The sequence below is a fragment of the Sciurus vulgaris genome, assembly GCF_902686455.1.
Source record: "Sciurus vulgaris genome assembly, chromosome: 12".
NCBI classification, from domain to species: domain Eukaryota; kingdom Metazoa; phylum Chordata; class Mammalia; order Rodentia; family Sciuridae; genus Sciurus; species Sciurus vulgaris.
The window spans coordinates 4,940,400-4,966,193 of NC_136473.1; the positions used below are offsets into that span (position 1 = coordinate 4,940,400).

Consider the following 25,794-nt stretch of genomic DNA (forward strand, 5'->3'; position numbering starts at 1 on the left):
CTGGACTTGTGGCTGTCACATGAGCAGGGAGGAGTCGCAACTCTCAGCTCCTAGAGCTGTTCAAGGAACCCCTGTTGCTGGAAAGCTCCTGTGTACAGCCACCTGGCCCAGCTTCCCGGTTTCCTTGCACTAAGTATCAGTCTCCAAGTCTTACTAAGTAAGACAGGAAAAGGTTTATCAGTACTGGCTCCCCACTATGTGTTTGAGTGTGGGGTCAAATCTCTGGTCCCCATCCTATGTGTTTACCACCACACCTTGACACGTGGAGTGGCTTTGACATGTTTGTCACTGTTCCATGATGAAGATGGCATTAGTGATACTTGTACACCCTGGATACTTTTTACATCTGTTCCAGAATAGAAAGCATGTTTCTGTTGCTATTTATCTAACAAAGAGTGCTGTGGTTTTCTCCGTGTCTGTAGAAGATGCTCGACTATCTCAAGGAAAAGAAGGACGTGGGCTTCTTCCAGAGCCTGGCGGGCCTGATGCAGTCCTGCAGGTGAGCAGGTGTCCCCTGCCGGCTCCACTCCAGCAATTACACCAAGAAATTTTAGCAATGGAAGACGCCTTAGAGTGGGACAGTCGGTGGTGTCTTGTGTCCTTTCTGTGTTTAGAGTATTAGTAATGTCCCTGTCACACTTACTCAGTGCTGTTAGTGTCCTGAAACAGTCCCCCATGCTTAACTAAGGACTTGTTAAGCTACAGTCTACATACTTGAGAGTGAGCGCTATATGATTTTTTTCAAAAAGAGAAAAAAAGGGAAATTCTATTATTTGGGACATGTGGAGCATTTTTTCATTTTTTCTTAGTAATCCTTAATTTGTGATAATCATTATCCATTTTCACAGTATTTAAAATCTTTCAGACAGCATTTGTCTGCAAGACCAGTGAGGAACTTAGTACAAACAATGGTGGCCTGAGACAGACATCATTACCCTATGTATGATTACATGAATGGTATCAATCTACATCATGCACACCGATAGAAACGAAATGATGTACCCCATATGTGTACAATGAATCAAAATGCAGTCTGTAAAAAATAAAAAAAAAATTATTAAAAACAAAAAACACAAGTTGCTCATCCTGCAAAACCACGATGCTGGTGTTCTCCCCAGGCAGAACCCTACAAATCAGTTTGCCTTTCCTCTGGGTCTGCTCAGCGTGGGCCCTGGGGAGAGGCTGGTCTGCTGCAGGAACATGTGGCCAAGAGGCACCTGTTGGGATCCAGTTTCAGTGCACCTTGAACCTTCAGTGTGCAAGACACACAGCATTCAGACAGTTGCTCCCCTAAACAGAGAAAGTGTTCGTTATTTTGCTAAATGTTTTTCTCTCGTTATTGTAGTGTCCTTGACCTGAATGCTTTTGAGCGGCAGAACAAAGCTGAAGGACTTGGAATGGTGACAGAGGAAGGATCAGGTATTAATCACCTCCATGAAAACAACCCTGTCCCCTTCTTCCCTGAAACACATCCGCTGTCAGTTACCTTCTCAAGCTGAGGGATAGAGTGGATTTAAAATTGATAAAAGGCTCATGTGACTCATTAAAATGGTCACAACTGGACACTTGCACAGGATGCCCCAGAGGTGCCCAGCCTTCCAAATGGGTCCGTGACTCCTGCTTGTGCTGGTCCTACTGGCAGTGCCTGCTGCCCTGGTCTTAACAGATGGGCAAAGTCTCCTCATAGAGAATCATCCATTCTAAGAATCATCAAATCTAAGAGTACATGGATTGACCAGAGTGGAGGAGGTGGGCTTTCCCTGGCTGCTTTGGCAAACCATCAGGTTCTCCTCCCTTTGGAGAGCAGTCATCAGGTCCCTGGGTAACTTCTGTCCCCTTTTTGTCAGCAGCTATTCTTTTCTTCCCAGCCTCTTTGCAAGTCCTGGTTGTTTTGGGACAGAAGTTAGAGTAGTTCTGTGCTGACATAATTCTGATTACTTACATGTGTATGAAAATAGTGGTTGATGGCACCTGAGAATGCTTCTCTCCGTGAATACATGTGGGCATAAACTTGAAAGTTAAGCCTGCAGTGCATTCAAAGCACAGGTAACCCCTGCTGCCCATTCCTTTCAGGAATAGTCAAGAAAAAATGTTACTTTTGTTCGTTTTTATCTTGAGTCTGATTTTTTAAGCTAGTTTTAGTGAGGCCACACGTGTTGGTCTCTTTGGTCAGCTTTGGACTTACCTTCTTGCCAGTGTGTTGGTTTTGGAACATTGGTTTCTTGATTAGACTAATCTGATCTCAAAAAATAAATGTTCTCCCATTCGCTATTTGTAACTTCTGCTGGCCTTTCTGAAAATTGTAGCAAATCAGTTTTTATCTCTGAATATTTTCGTTCTCACCATTAGGAAAAAGGACTGCTTATTTTGGACTGTATTTGACATTAGCACTTAGGCACATTCTGTCCCTGCCAGTCCTCCGTGGCTCCCGTGGGGCTTTATTCTGTGACATTTGAATATGTAGGTCCAGTTGTGTTAAATGGGTCAGTCGAGTTAGTCACCTGCAGGGAAAATCAGCAGCACCACTCTAAACTGCCTCAGGTTTTCTGGTCTGAGGGTCCCATCTGGAGAACCCAGGGCCCCTGAAAACCTCAGGGCAAGTTACCTGTCTGCCTCCAGCATCTCTGGGAATCCAGAGCATTTTCTATCTGTAAAATGTCTACAAGTAAATGACTTCCTGTCCAAATCTGACTTCCCTGTCTTAGAATGAGAAATCAATTTCATCTTCCCCCGTAGTCTCTACAGAATGTTCCAGAGTCTCTGAGCAGAATCCCGTTCCTCATTCTGAGTCCCCTTAATTCTCAGTTCTCACAAAGGAACAGCATCCCCGCTGGCGGCCTCCGGCCGCCTTTCCAGTCTGGTGTGAACTGTAGGCAGGTCCTCTGAGTCCCACATCAGAAATCACTGAGAGTGACCCATTTGATCCGAGCTGTTCGCACCTCTCAGTACCAGGGTTGTTGAATGTGGGTCAGCTTTTCCCACACACATGAAAATGAGTGCCCAAACTGATTGACACATTTTGTATTTTATTTCCTTACAAGTACGAAGGCAAGACCAAACAAATCTCAACTTCTTTCTCTCTCCCACTCCCTCCTTTTTGACTCCTGTCAATGTCCCCGTTTCTTCCTCAGTCGTAACTCGTGAGCGTGGTAATTATCAGCAGTGAGCTGCCCTTCTGTTCCCTTGCTCTTTTATTTGTGGTTAGCTCCGTGTAGAGACCTGATGGTGACAGTTTTGTGCCTTTTCCCCCGTTTTTCTTCTGTTTCAACAAGTAGAACATTTCATTTCTATCATTATGCATCCCGTTATGTTTAAAGTTATGTACCTAGCTTTCCTCTTTTCTTTTTTTTCTATGAAGATGTAAAGTTATTAATGTATCAGATACAAAGGGGCCACAGGCATTTAGATTGTGCTTTTGGATTTATTTTGTTGCATTTCTTTCATTTAAAAGAGTTCCCGGTGGGCCCAGTGTTTGCACCTATGTGACTGTGGGCTCTAGAGTATGTGCTCTGGTCTCCCTGTAGCATCTCTGTCTTGGACAAACCGTGGCTTTATGGCTGCACTGTTGGTGCAGGGGAATCAGTTACAGGTCCCCAGGGACTGCGACCAGCTGCGTGTGCTCTGCCCACTGCCTTCCAGGCTTCTCCTGTGTTCTTTGAAAATACCACTGATTACAAGTCCTTTAATATAAAAGCTAATTTTCATTCCGAAGACCGAGTTGGAAAAGCAACCAGATGCAGTAGCAATTCTTTGCTCTTCATACTATTAGAGCAACAAAGGTGGCTTTGGTATTTCAAAGGGCTCCCCCACAACATTCTAGGCAGTGGTATTAAAGAAGGAGGAGATTCAGAATAGGACCTACCACTCAATAGGGTTTCCGTTAAATTGTGCTGAGTGCATGCTATTCCAGCAACTAAGAGACCTATTGGGGGACATGGCAGGCAACTCATTTGCTCTATTAATAAGTTTCCCATGTTGCTTTAAGAACCCCTCTACTGACTCTCGTGGAACATATGCTTAAAAATTTCTATTGTGAGGCCATTCTTTTGTTTAAGATTCTATAAAAGTTAAGAAAATCTCAAATCTTCATGGGAGAAGGAGAATCAGCCATTGCTCTTGGAAGGTGCAGAAAAGGCTGAAAGACCTAAATCTGTTCCCAGGGCAGTTGCTGCAAAGACTCAGATAGCACAGGCTGAACACTGAGCTAATCTCCTGGATCTTCTGCATCCTCACCCCTGTCTTTATCAGGTGGAGTCTTTCCGATGAGGATAATATGACCATATGTTATAAATGTGAACTCTTTGATATCTACAGCCCTCCACAGTGAAGTAGCTGTGACCGGAGTTTTATACCCAAGGAAGGAGACTGAGGACAGAAAGGTCACTTGGCTTGCCCAGCATCACACAGCTGCGTGGCAGGGCCAGGAGGCTCTGCCAGTGTCTGCCTCCCACTGTTCTGTGTACAGAGGCCACGAGCCATGGCCGTTTCCTGTCTTTTCTTGTTCGTCAGGGGTCCGTTTCATGTCTGGCATCTCAGGGAGGACTTTCTGCCCTTTTACTTGTTCTCTGCACCTCCAGGAAACAATCTCTTGCCCACTTTGGCATCGATTGTTGGAGTTTCAAAATTACGTCTAACTTTTCAAGGTTACAAATGCTGTTCCTAATCTGGTATGGAGATACCGCTGGGAACCACGTGTCTCCCTCAGGTTTGTGTGTGGAGGTTTCAGGCTGATTGCTTGACCCCCTTTCCCCACTGCCACGGCTGTCATGCAGGTTGATCCCGTCTCTGTCCCTCCTTACTAAATTCCCCCATCTTGACAAAAGCCTGGTTTTCCCACTGTTTAAAAGAAAAAAGTTCTTCAGTGGACGTGTTTGATGGACTTGTGATGTGGTCAGTGTTGTCCTCTTTGTATATTTATATTCATATAGGTTTTTCAATGATAGAATGAAATTCAAAAACCAATATGAATATTTAAAATTTCATCCCATTCTTGAATTTTTGATTTTTTGAATCAGAACCATTTAACCTCATTACCAATTCATGATGAATTTGAAAGTGCTGTTTTCCTCCTTGGAAAACATCGGTTAGAAAATAGCAGAAGATGTTGCATTTTGGTCGTTTGTATGGTGGTCCTAGACCTCATAGGGAAGATAAAATTTTGAAATTGATCTGATTCCACAAAAATCATCTGAGTTTTAAAAACCTTTTCTGTATTTTAGAAATTTTGGTCATCTGACCTATGGCTTCACAGCACTGGAAATTTGCATCTATTCCTTTTGTGCTTTGCAGATTCCAAAGCACTTTTACTTGTTGAACAATTTGATTTTAACAATAGCCTAAGGAATGAGGTGAGGTGTCTGTCAAGTCCCCATATCAAAATGACAAAGCCCAGGCTTAGAAAGTGAACCCAACTTTCCAACTTCACATGTCCAAAAACAGATTTCCTTGGGTTCTGAAATCGATGGAAATGAGTGTGAGTTCAGATTTAAAGAACATACAGTTCATGAAACAATCCATAGTCACAGATTGTACTGGTTGGTGAGGCCAACTTTACAGAACTCAGGAACAGTGGTGTACCAAATTTAACAGGACCATGTGACACTGAAGCCATCTGTTGCTGCCTGTCTCTCCTGCACCTGAGCTGCTTCAGCTTGGAGACTGTTCACCTCCCAAGGTGCCTGGCAGAGAGGAGACACTCAGCGAAAGTTTATTGACATTTGCGGGAAACAAATCTTAACCAGCGTGTACCTGTATGACATTAGCTGAGTTTTTTAGTTTCTCAGTTGTTTATTGAACCACAAAATGAGATTTCATTTACTTAATCTGCAGGATAATGATGAGCCCAAGAAGAAATGATCATATGTCTAGCACAAGAGCGTAGTGCAGGTCTCTAAATGTTAACCGTGAGTCCATCTTTAAAAATTCATTCCATTAGTTTAATTGTAAAATGGTTGAAGAAATCATAACAAAGCCACTTCAAAAGGGATATTGCAATTGCCCACATGGAATAAAATACCTAAAAATATTTTTAGCCTTAATTCCTCAGTTTTGCCCTTGTGCAAAATAGGTCTTTAAATCCTCTAAGTTCAATAATCAGAGTGATTCCTCCATGGCAGCAGGTCCTTTGAGTGACATTCAGCAGTGGAGCAGGAGGCATTTGATGTGGTCAGTCCATGTGCCATGCCAGGTGCCCCTTCGTCTTCGAGTTATTAGAGACACTGGCATGACCAGACTTACAACCATGGGGACGATAGTCTTTGGAGTCTTCCTTTTCCAATTATGGTCATGTACATGCTAGGTAGTAATCTTTACTTATGTCACTCAATTTTTATTAATTTATTAATAACTATTGGAAGTTAATTATTAGCAATTAACCCCAGCTTTGTCTGAAGAGTAGGCTGAGAGCTTCAACCAATGTCCGTGGACATCCCAAGTGATTACTAGACAGCCACACACAGTGCTTTATTGAATTTAGGCAGACACTTGTCTACATTTCTACTAACTGGATAAGCCAACTTCAGGTAGAAGAGTGATCTTTAAAAGCAGGTTAATCTCATTAGATTTCTACAAGAGGATTTGCTGTTTCACTCTTCACTAAGCAAGCTCTACCTAGTATTACTTCCAACTGAAAATTTCTAATTTTGACAATAGTGTGCTACATTAAAATTAAGATGACTTTCAGGCAATATAAATGCCATTCGTAAATGTGTTCATCTAATTCCATTTTCTCAGCTGCAGATGCTGCTGCCATCTGCACTGGATGTTATTGCCACTGTTCCTAAAATATCAACCTGTTCACAACTGATAAAAATGCACAGGTTAGGTCAAGCAGTGAGTGACAGGTGCACGTCGTCCCAAGGTGCAGAGCAACCGGCTCATCACGAGCAACAGGACTGCACCAATTATCCCTTCACCCCAGGGTCAGCCACCTTAGTCCCCTTTCAGAAATGGAGCCACAGGAATGCCCTGCACAGCTCTGTCAGTATTTTCAGAATGCAAGAGCACATTCAGCTACCTGTCACTCCATTCCCTTATTTGTTATTGATCTTAGCTCCCCTCTTACAATGGAATTGCTTTTCCACATCCAAGGAAGCTGTTGCTCCTGCACCTTCTGCAGACATAAAGCCGTCCTCCGTCTCTGTTACTGTACCTCTAACCTGCAGCATGGGCCAAGGCAGCATTTTAATCTGATAGTACTGTGCTCGTTACGCAGCAGCACCCCAGCATACACCTGCCAGCACCTGGTAGGCTTGTCCCACACCCTCCCTGCCTCCCTACCCTCCCTGTCCTCTCCCCCTCTCCTTGTTCTGCTGTGTGCAGTGTGGCCTTACCAAGTGAAGTCACTTGTATTTGTTGCAGTGTACAGTCAAAAAAATGGTGTGCATGCAAACAGTAAATAAAACCTTCTGTTCTAGACCATCATGCATTATGCAGAACATTTTTAGGCACACGGACTATATGATATTTTTTTCAGTGTTCACTCTTCTAAATACTTTCTGCAAGGGTTATTGTTTCACCTTGAGTGTATGAACATTGAGAGTAGATATGTGTTTTATTGACTTGATTTGCGGAACAAAAGATTGTAGACGGGCTCACAGGGAAAGAATCAAAAAGTCGAGATGACTCACAATATTTTGTTTAAATATCATTTTAAGAGTCTTCTGATTTAAATGGCTCATAAAAATGATACTGAATATCATCAATGAAGAGTTTAGTTTGCTTATTGGCCTAAACTGTTCTTGCTTTCTTTCCTACCCTGTCATGAACTACACACTGAGGAATGGACTTATCAGCCATGTGTGAGATTCAGAGCAATGTGATTTGCACACCTCACCTGCCACAGGGTCTAATTCCCATACGAGGTGATCGTAGCTTGGTCACCAGATGTCATAGCTTGTGGGCTAACAGGGAAACGAGTACAATGCTTTTATGTACTTTTTTTAATGTTTATATTAGTTATCACAATGGTTTTGCTTCCTAACCCTACCATTACATGAAGCCTCCCACTTTGAAAGTCACAGACTGCGGACTGGTAAGTCCATCAGCTCTCCGTCATTATGATCATCCATGATTTTAGTTAAACACATGATCATCACATAGTTTTCTTTTTTAGCCCAAAGTATTTCCAGTCTGTGAAATTTATTTTGTTTAAATGCATAAGCATATTCATTCACTAGCTAATCAACACTTTTTTTTCCATTTTGCTTTCTAAACAAATTTAGATTCTGGAGCTGACACTCATGTAACATTGACCTTTTTTTTTTTTTTTTTTTCCACTGACACTTTTTTTAAGAAATCAACTTTCATTTGTGTGGTGCTGTTTTGTGTTTGTTTCTTTCCTTGTGTTCTCGCTTTCAAGGGAAGTTGTTATCCAGAGACTGTTAAGTTGGAATGTAGTGGACCAGGGAAGCCTTCTGAGGCTTCGTCCCTGCCCCTCAGGCATGTCTGGTCCTGATGCTGCAGGTGGCCTCTCTGACTACTGGGAGCCTTCTTTCCCTTGTTGGTCAGGTTTATCTCTCACCGCTGAGTCCCCACAGTCTTGTCTTTGGATCTGCTATTTGCTGGCTCCCCCTCCTTGGGAAGTCAGGCTAAAAACAGTCCTGTCTCTTAGATATCTAAGTCTTGACTTTTTTTTTTTTTTTTTTCCCAGTCATTACACAAGCTGGTGAAAGATTTAATTAAAAAAAGTTAATAAGCATTTTCTAGGGATTTGCAGTTTTCACAAAAATCTTTTAATTATTCCATAACAACAGAAATTTTTGGCACTGTTCTGTGGATACATAAAGGCTTTGCTTGAGTCATTTAGTCAAGCCCTGGGAAGAAACCAAATTTTACATTTGTAACAGGCCATTTGTGTATGTACCTTTCCCCACCCTGAAAAAAAAAAAAAAAAAAAAAAAAAAAAAAAAGTTTACATCTTTAGGTTGTTTGTAAAATGTTGCCCAACCCATGCTGCTACTTTTAACAGAGAGAAATCTGAGTTTTGAGATTCAAATGTTCTTTTCTTACAAAGAAAAAGTACATCTATCTGCCAAGCGCATGAGCGTAGGCGCTTCAGATAGAGAAGTGGCCCTGACCCTTGGGGTCCTGGGCAGTGCTTATGCCCAGGCGCCCTGTGGGTGCAGGTGGTGGGCTGGGGGTGAGGGGGCGCCTGGGCGGTCACTAATTCTCATCCCTCTGCACTCCCTGCAGGAGAAAAGGTTCTGCAGGATGACGAGTTCACCTGTGACCTCTTCCGATTCCTGCAGCTGCTTTGTGAGGGGCACAACTCAGGTTTGTGAGCCCCGCCCATGCGGAGGGACCCAGGCGGATGTTGAAGCCCATAACAGCAGAGCCTGTGAATCCCCATTAGGCTTTTACTCGAGTCAGCAAATAGTTCTTGAGCATCCTGGGTGCAGCTGGCACCGTGCCCAGTTACGTGTGGCTCTGCTGCTCTCCAGGTCCTGTAGAGCTGTTTCTCTGGATCCCTGTCAGTCATCCTTGTGTTAGAGAAGACTGTGATGGGTGAAAAGGAATTTAGAGGGATACCTTCAGAGTAACTTAGAAGTTTCTTCCTTTGCAGCACTTTACCTTGGGAGTACATTGTATGACTCAATTTAGTGCATTTCCAGTCATCGTTTAATGTCTGGCTCTCCACCAGCTCCCTGGGTCCCTGAAGGCAGGAATTATATTTCATTTTAGCTTTGTTTCCCTGGCACTCTGCATACACAATTACTGAATAAATAGCTTCATCCCCATATCCTTCAGGATGGGAACCCCTCTTCATTCATGCCCAGAATTGTAGAATCACGGTAAGGAATAGGTGTGAGCAACATCATAGACAAGCATTGGATATTGATGTTCTATGAGGATACATTTTGGGAGAAGATCACTCACTTTTTATGAAAAATTTAAGTCATTTCATATTCAAACGATCAGATAAAAGACTTGTCTTAGCCCCAGTGATCCTGCTGTAGACAACATTCACTATGGTAGTTACTGGAATAACAACTTGTTTTGACTGAGCTTTAATAACATTTTCAATCTTCTGTAGATTTTCAAAATTATCTGAGAACTCAAACTGGCAACAATACAACTGTCAACATCATCATCTCCACTGTGGACTACCTGCTGAGGGTTCAGGTAGGTGGTCTCCCTGGCCACCTTTGGTCTCTCCTTTGAAACAAAGTGGCGTTAGTGTAGTTAAACCCACACGTCTTCCTGTGTTGGGTTTGTGATTCCACCTGTTCTTTGAGATATGTTGCCCGTGATCACAGTCTTTTTTGTTTTTTTCCAGGTTTCATTCTATTTACTTACTTATTTATTTATTTATTTATTTATTTATTCATTCATTCATTCATTCATTCATTCATTCATTCATTCATTCATTCATATGAATATTCTGTGTTGTAGCCAGAGAGCCTGGGTCCTCTGTACAGAGACTCTGGGGTGGGTTTCCACAAGATGGTCAGTGAATGAATTCCTGATAGGGAGACTTGGTGAACACAGTCTCTTTCTAGAGATCGGGAGTCAAATAGCTGCTTAGGGAGAAGCTTTCTCTGCTATGTCTCTCTCCCATCCTGGCTGCTACTTTGTTCTTCTCTTTCTATAAACAAGCTTCCCCCCACCCCTCTGCCCCTTTGTTTTTTAGCTTGATGGTATTTTAAATGTATTTCATTTTGCAAAGCCCTTTTATACTTTATTCCTCTTTTGGGGGTTGGTAGACCTGTTGGGGAAGAATGTTGAAACATTCTTACAAATAGGAAGGTCCTTCCACCTACTACCCTGAACTTCACTTTGGCATCCTAAGGTTAGTTCCTTTTTGCTGTCCTGATATTTGTGTTAGTTTTAAAATTCAGTTTAGCACCTTATTACATTAAAATCTCTCTGATGGAATCATTTTTGAACTTTGGCCTCTTAAATAATGAGAGCCCCATACAACTCTCTTTCCCCTCATTTTATTTATGAGCAACCAGGCAAGGTATTTTAAAGGCAAGAAATGCAAACTTTCAGGGTTTTCCTCCTTAATCTTTGAGGATATGAAAGCACATTTTTTTTTTAACTTAAAGCTTAACAGGGGTAAAAAAAGTCAATTTTGAAGCAAATACACCAAAAAGTATTTCTGAAAACGTACTTATGATTTTTAAAATCATGTCTCAAAACTCAGGTGTAGTTCATATGGTCAAGTGAGTTTTTAAAAATGTATTTAGCCAACTAAAATTCCTTCAAAATGTCAGTTAATGTGGAAAACTCCTGTTTGGAAAGATGAACCTTATTGGGACCCTTGCTTGTGGTTGTTGGTGTTTCTGTCCCAATGGTTTCCCCAGGGGCAGCCTGGAGAGCAAGGGACTTGCTGGTCTCCTTTCAGCTGAAACACCCCTGGCCCTGTAGGAGCAGAGAAGGGCAGAAGTCAGTAACTCTGGAAGTATTGTTCCAGGAGGTGTTTAATTTTTGAGTTCAAAACATGTGAACTTGTAACTTTGCTCAGTGTATAAATATGCATTAGTCTCAAGAAATCCTTACATTCGTGAAGTTCAAGGTCATCAGAGACAGATTTTTAAAGCTAAATTTTCTGCTTCTGTCTTCTCTCCAGTGTTATTTTTATCAGGGGAGGAGGTTTCCATATGTATGGTATGTTTAAGAAAATAATTGATAAATAGTATTTATTTACTTCACAGATATTTTTGTTTGCTACCTTACCTATTATTTAAAATAATTTTCTATGATAAAGTCTAAGACTGGATAGGTAGGTTTGTGATGACTTTACAATGCACCTTAGTAATATCATTTCTGTTTTCCAGGAATCAATCAGTGATTTCTATTGGTATTACTCTGGGAAAGACGTCATTGATGAACAAGGACAACGGAACTTCTCCAAAGCTATTCAAGTAGCAAAACAAGTATTTAATACTCTCACAGAATATATCCAGGTAAATATTTAATCATTTCTGCTATTTCAAGAAAGAAAAATAAGAGTCAACTGATTAACATTGAATTCCATAGAAAAATGCAGTCTTCCCAAAGTATTTTCCACATCTTCTGTTGACCCCTTTCACTGTCTCTTCTGCAGTGACCACAACTAAAACATTTGGTTAAAATGTGTATCTATCTGGGTAAAGTTGCTTTACGATTTGGCAGATGGGGATGTCATTAACATCGCAGAGGCCTGACCCTTTCATTCTGTTGCATCTCAATGTATGAAGCACCCAATAAATCTTAAAAGGAAAGAGGAAGCAAAGGAGGAGGTGGATCATGAAGCCCCCTTTTGTAGTATTCTAACAACAGTGAGGAAGGAGTGTCATAGATACTTGAGGAAAAGGAGAAGAGTGTTAAAGAGTGTGTGTTTATGATAGAAAAAATTCAAATGCCAAAGAGAATACACCTGTTATCTGACATTTGTTTATTTCATATTCTCCCTAGACTAAACCACTAGTCTTAACCTCATATTTTTTTAATTATATAATTCCAGTTTTTTGCAACAGTAAGTCTTTGCTATTTTTTTGGCAGCCCCAGAAGCCAATATTCAGTGGTCAGTATTACCTTGAGTGAGCCAGTCCCCATGTTCCATGCACCTTGTGCTAAGTTGAAACAGGAAGGAGAAATGTACAGTTCACTCTTAGACCAGGCGTGATCTTGTGAGGGGAGTAAAAATTTAGGGTGTCTGTGTGAATTAAGGACCCAGGGCCAGTGGAAGGCAGCTGTGCAGGAGCTGTGGGGTGGGGTGACTCGCCCAGCCCCTCCTCTGCATGGCCAAATCAATGAGAGTCAAGCTCAAGATGATCTCAGTGCATGCGTGTTCTCGACTTCCTTGATTACCTTGGTTTCCTCAGCATCTAGAAAGATATCAGGACTATAGTCATGTCCTCATTAAGTAAGTTTGACCAAGGACATTAGCCAGCAAGCAACTTTTATATAAATGGTCAGTAGAATGGCTTCCACATTCCACACGAAGGCCGGCATGGGCATGTCTTGTCCTAAAAACTCCTGAATGTTCTGAAGCTGGTGCAGACAGAGCTCTTTGCTAGATGTTGCTGTGGAACACGTTTCTTCTAAAGGTGTGCTCAGAGGCACCAGGCTGAGTCCCTGGACTGTGTTGTTCATTTAGATTCTCTTGCTATCCCTGCTGGTATGACCTAGTCCTATAACTTTAATCACTTAAGAAATATATATTTTAATAGATTTATTTTTATTTTGCAATAATTTTATGTATTCAGAAAAATTATAGAGATGGTACTGAGGACGGTTTCTGTACGTGATTTCCCCCAGCTTTTCCTAATGGAGGCATTTCATATAAATACAGAACATTTGTTAATGCCAAGAAATTAACATTGGCAAAGTCTTCTTGACTAAATTGTTTACCTTATTTTGATTTTATGTCTTTCCATCAATGTTATTTTTCTATTCCAGGACCCAGTCCATTTTACCACATTCTACTTAGTGGGATACATTTAGGAGACCCTTGCCTTAGTGTCCTTTTTCCCAATAGATATTGATATGTGAATCCTAGCTCATCATTAGCTTCATGCTTATTTTGGACTGCCTTTTAGACTCCAGCACTGTACATTGCTTTTTGAGTAAAATTTTTGCTGACCCTTGAGAACATAAGCAGAAATCCAAAAACATTACTATAAAGGTAACCATCTATAAAATTGCAGCCCTGGTTGTAATGAAAAGAGAAGAAGAAAAAGACTCATTTGACTAAAAGGACATCATATTGCACGTTTCCTAGAATAAGACCAGGGTAATTAAGGAGAAAGGTCTTTCTGTCTCTGCCTCAAATCCCTCTGAAAGTGACACTCCTCTGTCTTCCAGTACTGAGCAAAGGTCTTGTGTGTCACAGATGCTGAATACCTCAGAGGCCAGCATCCTTGCTGATTGGTTATTGGCTCTGAGAAGCCACTGGCTGGAGGTGGAACAAGTCCCAGACAGTCCTCTCCCTGTACCTCAGGTTTATAGGTGTCAAGGACCAAACTTAAAACCACTTAGTTAAAAACTCAATTGACTTTATTTTCAATTCTAGAATTGGGCAATGCTTCTTTCATATGAGAATAAATGTTCTAATGAGCCAAGCAGAAGAGGTCAGTTTTATAGACAGAGAAGGGAAGAAGAAATTAGAAACAAGGAGAAGTCACTTTCCCTGTGAGGCAGGTTGGGAGACAGCACAACAGGAAAGTGACTGGGAGCTTCGGATTCCTTCGGGCTGTACGGATCCGGGCAGAGGGCACTTCTCAGCCTGCCATGGAAGCTGGCCTTGGGGAAGTCTGGCTGTTATCTCTCTTGATTTCTCTGGTCAGATAAGTTGCTCCCTTTCAGCTCAGTGACATGGCACTTAGTGTGAGCAACTCCATTCTTCATTTTGGCCTGGTCTGAAGTCTAAAACAATGGCCTCCCATCATTTTTGCTTAACAAAGGAAAAATGGCTGCTTTGGTCTTGTGGGTTACTAGAGCCACTTTGGATTGTATAGGGCTTGCAGAGGATCTTGACCCTTTACAACATAAAACTTGACCTTTTGAGTAAAACCTTAACTTTCACATGAAGAAAGTTATTTCTGACATAGAGAAAAATCAAGTTCCTTTTCCTCGCATGGTCTCCCAGTGTCCACCTCTGCCCACCATCTCTGCTTCCTTCTTTCCCTGATGCTTGTGCCACGCAGGAGCAGGTCCACGCTCTACAGAGCCACCGCGAAGCCCTCCAGTTCTACTGCTTTGAAGCCTGCGTTGTCATAGACACGACTAGTGTAAAACCAGGCCTGAGGGAAGCCTTAGAACTACTGAGCTTGGTGGTTGACTGAGCTGAATTTAGCAACCTACACGTTAAAATTACCTGAGCTTTTCTCCTCTCCCCTCCGTAGTTCCTCGTTTGCTGCTTCCCCTGCCAGTCAGCCCCAGGGAGAGCTGCCCCCTACTGGACGCAGGTGATCCTGCTCCAATATGGGGCTCGGCCCTTTGCTGCTCCAGGACCTGGGAACCCCATTGAAAGCAAGTCCCCACAGATGCTGTGCGGCTGGTGGCGCCACCCACCCTGGAATCACATTACCCTATCAGATGGTCTCCTGGGGCCCGAGTTCTGACTGGGCAGGGGCAGCTGCTTCCGGAGCAGCCCACCAATGAAACACACGTGTGTTTATCACCTGCTGTCTAGGCTTTTGCTTCCTAAGACCTGTGCCCCCAAGTCAGGGGGTCTAAAGCCAAGGTTTCCTGATGGGAGACCAGTGCCCTCACACCCGTCACAGCAGAGGTGAAGGGGGATGCTCCACATGGGGAGAGCTCTCTCCGGTGTCCCCATTGGCAGCTTTGAACCCTCAATTTCTTGGTGTGGCACGATCTAATTGTAGCCCCCGTCTGCAGTGCTGAGCCGGGGGCCTTGCTTCTGTATCACAAGCTCTCTGCCTCCTTCTCAGCGTTAGGGCCTCCAGCGCAGCCAGACCACAAGGCTGCCCTTCTCCATCTCCAGGGTATTTTCAGTGCAGTTGGCTCTTCCCCACTTGTTTCTACAGTAAAATATGGAACGTTTTGATGTGCTTTCAAATTCCAACTCACTGAGTCCTGTGTATAAAGGAATGAATGGATGAATTAGAAGTTAAGGACTGTGTCCTAGGATTCTAGTTACCTGTTTTCTTTCAAAAAAATCCCTGCTATTTGTTGTCATGATTGATGTGGATGTGTTCAAAAACCTAAACTATTGTAGAATTTTTCCTTAGGAGGTAAAATCAGAAATTATCTCCATCAAGACATTCTGCTGGTCACACACATATTCTCTATGGTGGAAGGAAGATCACTTCAGAAGTGTCAGCTAAGGGAGCAGAGTTAGGTTTGTTGAAGGGGCAAACTGAGGCATATTGAAGTTCACTGAGTTTATCTGGGCATTGGCTGTTCCTGAGTTGGGGGCTTCAGCCTGGAGGTGGCTCAGCTGCAGAGGACAGGGTGCTTCACAGCAAGCGGGGAAAAATTAATTAAAAATGGAATAGGTTGAAGAGCAAAGTTGGAATTTGGTCAGAGTTTCTGGCTGTTAGCTAAGTGAACACTGAGTTGGGTTTGGGCTAGGGACCCCTGACACTGGATCCCTCAGCCAAGTGGCCTCCCAGGTTACAGCAGATTCCCCTGCCTTAGATTTGAGATTTATGAAATTAATGACCAAGTTTCATCTTTTAAAAACCTCCGTGGTCACACCATTGTGAAACAGCTCAACAACTAGTAAAATGCTGAAGAGGATTTTTTTCCTCTGGGTAGAGGCTTTATCCAGGTCACTACTTAGGAAGAGGAAATAATCGCCTCTCATCCTGATCTCATTCCCATATTCTGTTCATATGAGGTAGTGACCACTGATTGCTTTGACCCAACCACCCAATCACCTGCACCTTATTCTCTTCCTCTAAAGAGATCAAACCAGAAAAAATGAAATGATTCACCAATTTTTTTGCCAATATGTTTTATTATTCATAGAGAAATAAGACACAAAAGTCCTTTAGAAACTTTTTTTGGGATTTATTAAACATTTCAAAGAAGAATGTGCTCATCTCTCACGACTCCAATATCTTCACCATCTCTCTTCTTCATTTCGTGTCTGTGAACTTTTTAGCTTATATGCTAGCAACAAGATTTGTAAACCTTGAGTTCATTTTTTCCCCTGTTATTTTCAAGTTGACTTTGGCAAAACAGTGCCAGGAATGACCTCTGTTTGTCTGTGCTCTAGGGCCCTTGCACGGGGAACCAGCAGAGCCTGGCGCACAGCCGGCTGTGGGACGCGGTGGTGGGTTTCTTGCACGTGTTTGCCCACATGCAGATGAAGCTGTCTCAGGTAAAGGGTCTTCTCACCGGACACACCAACGGACACCATGACTGGCAGCAAATGAAGCGTGCTTCTTAGGCTGAATGTCATCTGTTTCGCTTGTATGAAGTTTCAGATTATAAAGACCACTTCTTTATACATCTTTTACTCTGTATCAAAAGAGTCTTGTAATAAAAATGCTTTAAGCAAGATGAGAATAGATAGACGGGAGTCACTATTCATATTTGGGAACCGAGGATATTAAGGAATTGAATGTAATGGAGAAATATAGCAACAGACTCCATGAACACTGTGCACTTCAGAGTCAGACGGGCTCCTGGTCTTTACTTGTTGGAATCTTCTTCCCCCGCAGGCAATTGGAAAAGGATTTGTAGCCTGCTGTAAATCTCTTGTTCAAGGGAGGCGATTCTTACAGGGTCCTAAATAAGCAAAGATGACATTCACCCATTACCAGGAAATTTATCTTTCTGAAAGTCAAAGAGAAAATAATAGCTGAAGGAGAAGTAAATAAAGAATAAACAGGCTTTCCGCCATGTTTTAGTGTTAATCTGGGAGTGACTATAGAGAACATCAGCTTCTTTTCTCATTTCTGAGTCTGTTCCATTTGAAGCTGAAGGATGCGTGAACTGAAAGGTTCTTAATGTCAGTCATGAGTGAATGCATCTCTCTGAAACTGAATTCTGGTGCATATCCCACTCCATTATCTGTCAGGTGTGGGTGTTTGCCAGATGATCAGGCAGAAAGAAAGCCAGACCGAGACTCCCAACATTGCCATTCCAATTCCCAAAGTTTCACTCACTTCTCCCGTGGGCGTGGCTGGTTCCCTCCTGTCTGAGGCCTTGTTTGCTCTGCAGTAAGAGGGGACACTCCCACCCACCCGCTGGCCTGTATTCAGGAGTGTAGCATCACAGGTGAGCAAAGCTGGATGCTGAAGTGGCCAGGACTCACTTTAGTCAGTAGCAGCTATCACAACAGGGAAGCACACGTGTGGACTGAACTCATCTTCAGTTCCTGCAGAGCAGGATGAGTGGTTTTTAGAGGGAGAAGGAAAGAACAGGGAGGAGGCTGAGTGGAGGCTCAGGGGAGGCTGGTCAGTATGATGTGATGAGGCCAGCCATGCCTGCCTGCTGTTATCAAAGTTGGCATTCCAGCCTCTGCTGGAGACTTGGGGACAGAGGCCCCAGCCTTAGGTGTTCTGTGGAATGGTACATGTTTGGACAGCTTGGCATTTTCCCTGGCAGGCACTCTAAACGGGCTCTGGGTCATCCTAGGAATGCAGCCCTGAGCTGTTAGGAGTCTGCTCGTGCCTGCAGACCATCCAAGGCCTCCTCAGGAAGAACACTCGGGAGCCAGGCTAGGGTTTGGTCAGGAGAGAATGACAGTATGTGGAGATTGCTGACATTGGCCAAATATGGAAATCTCACTGTTTCATCTAATTACTAATGCCATTTTACTAAGTACGGGAAACTGACCCGAGTCAAATTTACACTCAAGGGGATTCTCATTTTGTCTATTTCTGTTCTTTTCTGCCTTGCAGTTGTTCATGTTTTATAGGCAGCGATGTGGGAGTTACTGTAAAAAAGTCTCATGCTTCATGCAGTGTAGAAATTTACCTTCATACACAGCAAATTCCAGGGAATTAAATGACACCTTATACAGTTTTTCAAAAATAAAAATGCAGAAAAGAATAGCTTAAATAAAGTGGATGAGGTGTCAGCTTGTTATGTAGATCTGCCCTGTATTTCCAGGCACTGGATCTCAGCCTAGAGATACTTAGATACAATATGTCTGTAAAAAATTTTTGTCATATTACATAATCAAAACAAATAATGAAACACAAAACCCAGAAAAATATGACCAGAGGAATAATGGAAAGCTTCATGTCATTGTTCAGTAAGATATGTTTGCAATGTCAGTATTGTTAATACCTGTGGATGGTTTTGGTTAGAATTATGTGACATAAGTTTATCTCATATGCCTCTGATAGGCCTATGTTATAGAATAAACAAATTTTACATGTTATATGATAACTTTGAGAAGTTAAAAGAAAATTATTCAGTCTTTCTAAGTGAAAAAATTGTCACATGTGCAGAAGCACCTTTCTTACCTGGCCGTGGAGCCAGGTGCCCTGTCTGCTTCTTAGACACATCCATGGTCCTTACAAATACTTTGTTGCACATGAGTCAGAATCAACAGTGAATGCTCTTGAATTCTGAAGCAAATCTCTTTGTAATAAGCTGAATACTCGCATCTGGCCTTCCCTTAGTTCTGTGATGCGTTGAGATGCCCGCAGTTGGCAAGCGGTATCCTTTTTTGTGAGAATAACTATGCTGTCCTTGCTGCAGACTTTTCTCCTATTATCTCAAATGCAATATGTTAATGTTTTCAGGATTCCAGTCAAATTGAGCTACTGAAAGAATTAATGGATCTACAGAAGGATATGGTGGTCATGTTGCTGTCCATGTTGGAAGGTAGTTTTTATTTTCACTTTGAAGTTTCTTTTATTCCATTAAGGATCAATGTGTGCTCACTTATGGGAATCAGCACACAGTGAAGAATAAAATAACACTAAGCCATGATGGAGAGCTTGGGTTTGTTGCTGGCTTATGACTCTTATTCTCAAGTTACTTTTTTAAAAAATGGAAAACCTGTGTATGTCAGTCTGCTTGTCTTCAGTGACACCCTACAGAGCAGACCCTCTCACGGCACGTGAGGCATGCTTTATTTGTCTGCCTTTCTTCTATAATAAGTGGGGATTGTGGACATCTGCATGAACTCCATCTGTGCACATCACTGCTTCCAGGTGACAGTCTATCCCTGCCATGGGTTCCTGAGCTTGACTATCAGTCGCCCTCCTGTCTCTTACCAACTTCTTTTTCTTTGCTCTTGCATTACCTTTCTATATCAGGCATGATGGTGAAGAACACAGGCTGCCAACCCGCAGCCTGGGTTCCAATTCTGGCTTTCCCCTTCCTGGCAGTGTGACCCTTGGACAAGTTAGATTTCCATTTTTCAGTGTCCGCCTTTGTAAAACAGAGATAATGGGAGACTGATGTGAGAATTTAGTGAAATCACCTAAACACAACCAGAGCAAGCAAGAGATGTTTGGTATCGTGTTACCTGTCATTCTTCCTTAATTCCTTCCTATTCCTTCCCTCTGTGTCTCCCTCCGTCTACTAGGCATTGAACAACTCCACTTTGATTAGCTGAGGCATTTGCCTGGCCTTGTGCTGGGAGTTCAAAGAGGCAGCGTTTCTTAAAACCCCATGATGGGCAGTAGCAGGGGCCATTTTTCACTCTCCGAGTACAGTTTCCATTTGTGACCTCCATCCAGATTTCAGTTTAAATACTACTAGTAAGTGAAGCAGCAGCAGCAATACTTGAAACTCATCTCTCATAATGTGCCAGATACTGGCTTGGGGCCTACCTAACCCTAACAACAGGCTTATGAGTTTGGTAGTATCATTACCCTGGCTTTGCCAAGGAGCACACTGAAGTGCAGAGAGGCTAGCCCCCTGGGCTTGTGAGGCCTGGATCTGTCCCATCATTGCGGCTTCAGGTCTCAGCCCCTTGATCACAGCTGCCCAGATAGACTGCACAGACTCTCGCCAAGCACATTTTCTACCTCCTGTGCTTTGCCACATGATACGTAACACATTCTGCCCAAGGAATAAAAGCAGACTGTGATTCTATAATGCAGAACAATATCTCATTTTCTCAAGCTGATCCGTAACCTGCCCTTTCCTAGCTCTCAGCACTCTGGACCATGAAGAGTGAGATGAAGGTGCTGCCTTTGAGAATCAGAAAGAGCATATGGTCCTGACACTAAGCCCAGATGGCCATGGCATGAAGGGCACATTGATGTGGCTTTGCTACACCCCAGTTATCTATCCCATCAATAGAATCAGGACTAATAAAAAGTGCCTGCTTTATAGACAGAAGAACATCCTATCTGACATTATCTTTGATCATGATTTTCAACCCTAAAGGACTGAGTTCATGTTAATTTTTATTGTTAATATGAGACTAGATTTCAGTTTGGGGTTGTTTGCTTCATTTTCTTTATCTGAAACCAGTTTATTTGATTAATTTGAGGAGGAAAAGTCAGCTGTTGGTCCACTATTTCATATGTCACCCTGGTTACTTTGGGAAGGGGTTTTGCATGCGTTGGTGAATAATTGCCCATCTTCTCCCGAGACTTCACACCCTGGGAGATGAGCAGAGACACCTTCCACCCAGGTGTTATGGAAGAATGCCTGTTCCCTCTGTGGGTGCTTATTTGGTCGAGCATGTTTGTCTTGCCAACTCGATTGCTTTCCCACCAGGTAACGTGGTCAACGGCACCATCGGCAAGCAGATGGTGGACATGCTGGTGGAATCTTCCAACAACGTGGAGATGATTCTCAAGTTTTTCGACATGTTCCTCAAACTGAAGGACCTGACTTCCTCGGACACCTTTAAGGAGTACGACCCCGATGGCAAGGGCGTCATTTCCAAGAGGGACTTCCACAAAGCCATGGAGAGCCACAAGCACTACACGCAGTCAGAAACCGAGTTCCTTCTGTCCTGCGCCGAGACGGATGAGAACGAGACGCTGGACTACGAGGAGTTCGTCAAGCGGTTCCACGAGCCCGCCAAGGACATCGGCTTCAACGTGGCCGTCCTCCTGACCAACCTCTCGGAGCACATGCCCAACGACACGCGGCTGCAGACCTTCCTGGAGCTGGCGGAGAGCGTGCTCAACTACTTCCAGCCCTTCCTGGGCCGCATCGAGATCATGGGCAGCGCCAAGCGCATCGAGCGCGTGTACTTCGAGATCAGCGAGTCGAGCCGCACGCAGTGGGAGAAGCCGCAGGTCAAGGAGTCCAAGAGGCAGTTCATCTTCGACGTGGTCAACGAGGGGGGAGAGAAGGAGAAGATGGAGCTGTTCGTCAACTTCTGCGAGGACACCATCTTCGAGATGCAGCTGGCGGCCCAGATCTCTGAATCAGACCTGAACGAGCGCTCGGCCAGTAAGGAGGACAGCGACAAGGACCGGCCGGAGGAGCAGGGCCCCCGCATGGGCTTCTTCTCCATCCTGACGGTCAGGTCGGCCCTGTTCGCGCTCAGGTACAATGTGCTGAGCCTGATGCGCATGCTCACCCTCAAGAGCCTGAAGAAGCAGATGAAGAAGGTGAAGAAGATGACAGTGAGGGACATGGTCACGGCCTTCTTCTCCTCCTACTGCAGCGTCTTCCTGACGCTCCTGCACTTCGTGGCCAGCGTCTGCAGGGGCTTCTTCCGCATCGTCTGCAGCCTGCTGCTCGGGGGAAGCCTCGTGGAAGGGGCCAAAAAGATCAAAGTCGCAGAACTTCTGGCCAACATGCCAGACCCCACTCAGGACGAGGTGCGAGGAGATGGAGAGGAAGGGGAGAGGAAGCCCTTGGAAGCCGCCCTGCCCTCGGAGGACCTGACGGACCTGAAGGAGCTGGCGGAGGAAAGCGACCTCCTCTCCGACATCTTCGGCCTGGATCTGAAGCGGGAAGGAGGCCAGTACAAGCTCATTCCTCACAACCCGAACGCCGGTCTTGGCGACCTGATGAGCAGCCCAGTCCCCCTGCCCGAGGTGCAGGAGAAGTTCCAGGTAGTTTATCTCTACCTTCTGGCCACTCTCTCTGACTCAGGTGGGTATGGCGAGTGACCCTCACACCAGGTTTCCTGCCAGAGACAGCCATGCCTGCCTTGGATCTCCAAAAGGAAATGGCTCTTGGTAGGCAGAGCTAGTCCTTTCGAGATTCCTTACAAATTATCTTAACTACCTTTAACCATTAAGGTTAAGTGTGCCCCCTGCTGACATCTGTCCACTGAGCCACCGTCTGTCCAGTACTTCAGCAGGACTGGGTCTGGCAACATGGGGACGGTGGGTGGGTATTGCTTTCCAGCCTTCAGCAGTGTTTTTTACAGAGGTGGGACTAATGTGCATCAAGAGACTAGAACAGCACTAATTGTTAAACAGGGTAGTCAGGGGACTGTACGGGTTGCCTATATTGAAATAATGCAAATGCCAGTGTGGCTTAAAGTAGTTTGGTGAGAATTAAGAGATGGGTATTAAATTGGTCTTGAAGGATGAATGAGTAAGGTAAAGAAGGATATTTCTAGCCAGGTGTGGTGGTGCATGTCTGTGTTCCCAGTGGCTCAGGAGGCTGAGGCAGGAGAATCTCAAATTCAGGCCAGCCTCAGCAACTTAGCGAGACCCTGTCTCAAAATAAAAAATAAAAAGGACTGGAGATGTGGCTCAGCGATAAGGTACCTCTGTGTTTCATCCCCAGCATGTGCATGTACACACACACACACACACACACACACACACAGTATTGCTGGAATGAGAAAAGGAAGTAGAAGTAAACCCAGAAAGTTCTGGGTGCAGAAGGGAAATGTGTTTGGAGCACTAGGATGAAAGGCATATGCCTCCCTTTGATCTCAGTATAAGTAAGAGGGTGTCCTGTATCAGTTATGGCTTGGACGTGGTCACCTGGCCCCCTCAGTGCACTCGCAGGTGATGCTTAATCCTGCTGTTCTTCTCCCCATTGGCTTATTCTAGGAACAGAAGGCCAAAGAAGAAGAAAAGGAAGAGAAGGAAGAGAGCAGATCCGAACCCGAGAAGGCTGAGTATGTGCGGTCCCTGTGTGTGTTCCCTCGTTTCAGAAAGTCTTTCTCATGCGCTCTCTATGGGAGCTGTAGTGGGGAATCTGATCCTGCAAAGGAGCTGTGTGACCCAACCTGCCACCTTGGCCCTGGGCTGTGACAGCGAGGACCTGGGTCCTTTGCAGGGAGGAAGGGTAGAGCCCGGCCAGGCTGCCATTCCCTGTCTTTGTTCCATGTGGATTCCGTTCATGTGATTCTCTCTCAGCCCTGAACCCTAGTGCGTCCATGACGCTCCCCCACGGGTGACTGAGTAATCAGGTTCAGTCTTTAAGCTCACAAATGTGTTCCTGCTCCTTTAGAGAAGGGAGGAGACGAACAGATGGGTGTCCTTGGATCCTGTGGGGTGCTGTCCTCGGTGATAGTCCCAGGGCCACAGCATGGACTCACCCTGGGGAGTTTGTGAAGAACACGAGTTCCTGGGCTTCGCACCAGAGACTGGCTCCCAGGGCTGGTGTGGAGCCTGGAACCCTGCATTCCACCCACACGGGGTCCTGGGGAGCACACTGAGGAATGCAGCAACAGAAAACCAACAGCTGGATGAAGCAGTGTGGATGGACAGCTCCCTCTGCACACGGGCCTCTGGCTTTCCCCAAGTGCACCCCATCTCATGTGCACACTTTGAAAAACTTGGGAAAGAAATAGTTTTTAGATACCTGTAGTGCCGCCATTCTCACATTATCATCTTCTTTTTCTCCTCTATTTTTTATTTCCTCTGGGCCCCTTTTATCGCATATTCTGTGCAGTTGGTGCTCTTCCTGGTTGTAGATCTGACACTGTTGGATGGGTTGGAAAAATGGCCCCTAAGTGACAGCTAGGGTAAAAAGTAGGCATGTGCAGCCACAAGGCAGGCCTTTCAAGGGCAGCTCTTTACCTAATGGTGAGGCTGCTATAGACGTGCTCATGTGCGTGGAGGTAATGTGGGGAGGTACTGTGATTGACTTTCATGAAACGTGGATATTTTTGCAACTAGAGGATTTTTAAGTATAAAACTTCAGTCCTTCTAATGCCATTATTGTCTGAAATTAACATTATAGTATAATGAACAATTATATTAAAATTAGTAGATTTTGTTTAATAAAATTAAAATACTGTATCAGTACATCAACATACTTTATACATGTAAAAAACCAAATGCACAGACCTCTGATTTTAATTCTTAATGACTGAGTGATTAAAAGTTGAACATTAAAATCATAATTTAAAAAGAGAAATGCAGTGTACAATAAAATAAATGAAAAAAATTAAAATAGTCTGAAAGGTAAGATCAAAAAAAAAATTTCATTTGTTACTCTCTTTTTCAATTGGATGTCTTTATTGCACAAAGGGAATCTGCTATATATGGATATGAAAATCCTTGAAGCCTGAAGAATGTCCTCTAGATTTGAACAAGTTATCTGTATGGGGCCCTGTGATCAGCAGGAAATCTTAGCCCCAACGCTAAACTCCAGAACTTTATCATTCATTGAAAGAGGAATTAGTTTCCAAAAGTGGTTCTGTGATCTTAAGTATCTGCTCGCTTGCATAATTTTTTGTAGGCTACCAGTTTAGTCCTTTTCTGAATAGCTTCTACTTCACCCACCTGTTCTTCCAGGGGAGAAGATGGAGAGAAGGAAGAGAAAACCAAAGAAGACAAGGGCAAACAGAAACTCAGGCAGCTTCACACACACAGATACGGAGACCCCGAAGTCCCAGAGTCAGCGTTCTGGAAGAAAATCATAGCCTATCAACAGAAGCTTCTCGTAAGATATGAAGAATGGCTATTTTCACTGCTTTATTTTGAGAGCATACTCGTTCAGGCTCAGTATTCACTGACCTTCCTGGGGGGTTCATCAGGGAACCAATCAGTCCTGCAATTCTGTCATACTCAGTATCTGCAGAACTTGCTTTCAGGACCCCCACACCTGCAGATGCTGAAGTCCCCAGAATGACATGATGCAGTCCGTGCACACAACCTGTGCACACTCTTCTGTAGACTTTAAAGCATCACTAGATTACTTATGATTCTTAACAGTGTAAAGACTGTGGGAAAGTTTTATACCATATTGTTAGTTAGAAAATGTCTGTACATGTTTCATGCAAAGGCAGTTTTTTTTCCAAATATTTTCTGTGCATCCTTGGTTGAATTCACGAATTCATACAAATGACCATATGTTTCATCTGGCCATCTCAGCGCGTTTATTGTTTACAGTGAATGCCCTTGGTCTGCTGTTCCCTGTTGTTAAGCCCAGAGCCCCCACACACATTCACACCACTGGAGACCCTCTGGCTTGGTGACCATGGAGCAGCACTCCCAGTGTCTTCCCACCAAGACTCACTCGAGGGCAGGCCAGGACATGGGCTCT

The 25,794-nt window shown here is 43.9% G+C and overlaps 1 protein-coding gene across 3 annotated transcripts in view; it reads left to right on the forward strand.

Annotated features, from left to right (window-relative positions):
• Positions 1-25,794, forward strand: part of RYR2 (ryanodine receptor 2) — a 609,490-nt gene that overhangs the window by 549,260 nt on the left and 34,436 nt on the right. For all 3 annotated transcript variants that reach the window (XM_079107027.1, XM_079107029.1, XM_079107028.1), the window contains 10 exons: positions 423-499; positions 1,346-1,419; positions 9,193-9,273; positions 10,034-10,122; positions 11,781-11,909; positions 16,673-16,777; positions 19,158-19,239; positions 21,094-22,391; positions 23,349-23,416; positions 25,044-25,191. In XM_079107027.1, coding sequence (XP_078963153.1) covers positions 423-499; positions 1,346-1,419; positions 9,193-9,273; positions 10,034-10,122; positions 11,781-11,909; positions 16,673-16,777; positions 19,158-19,239; positions 21,094-22,391; positions 23,349-23,416; positions 25,044-25,191 — 2,151 coding nt within the window. The remainder of the gene's footprint in view (positions 1-422; positions 500-1,345; positions 1,420-9,192; positions 9,274-10,033; positions 10,123-11,780; positions 11,910-16,672; positions 16,778-19,157; positions 19,240-21,093; positions 22,392-23,348; positions 23,417-25,043; positions 25,192-25,794) is intronic.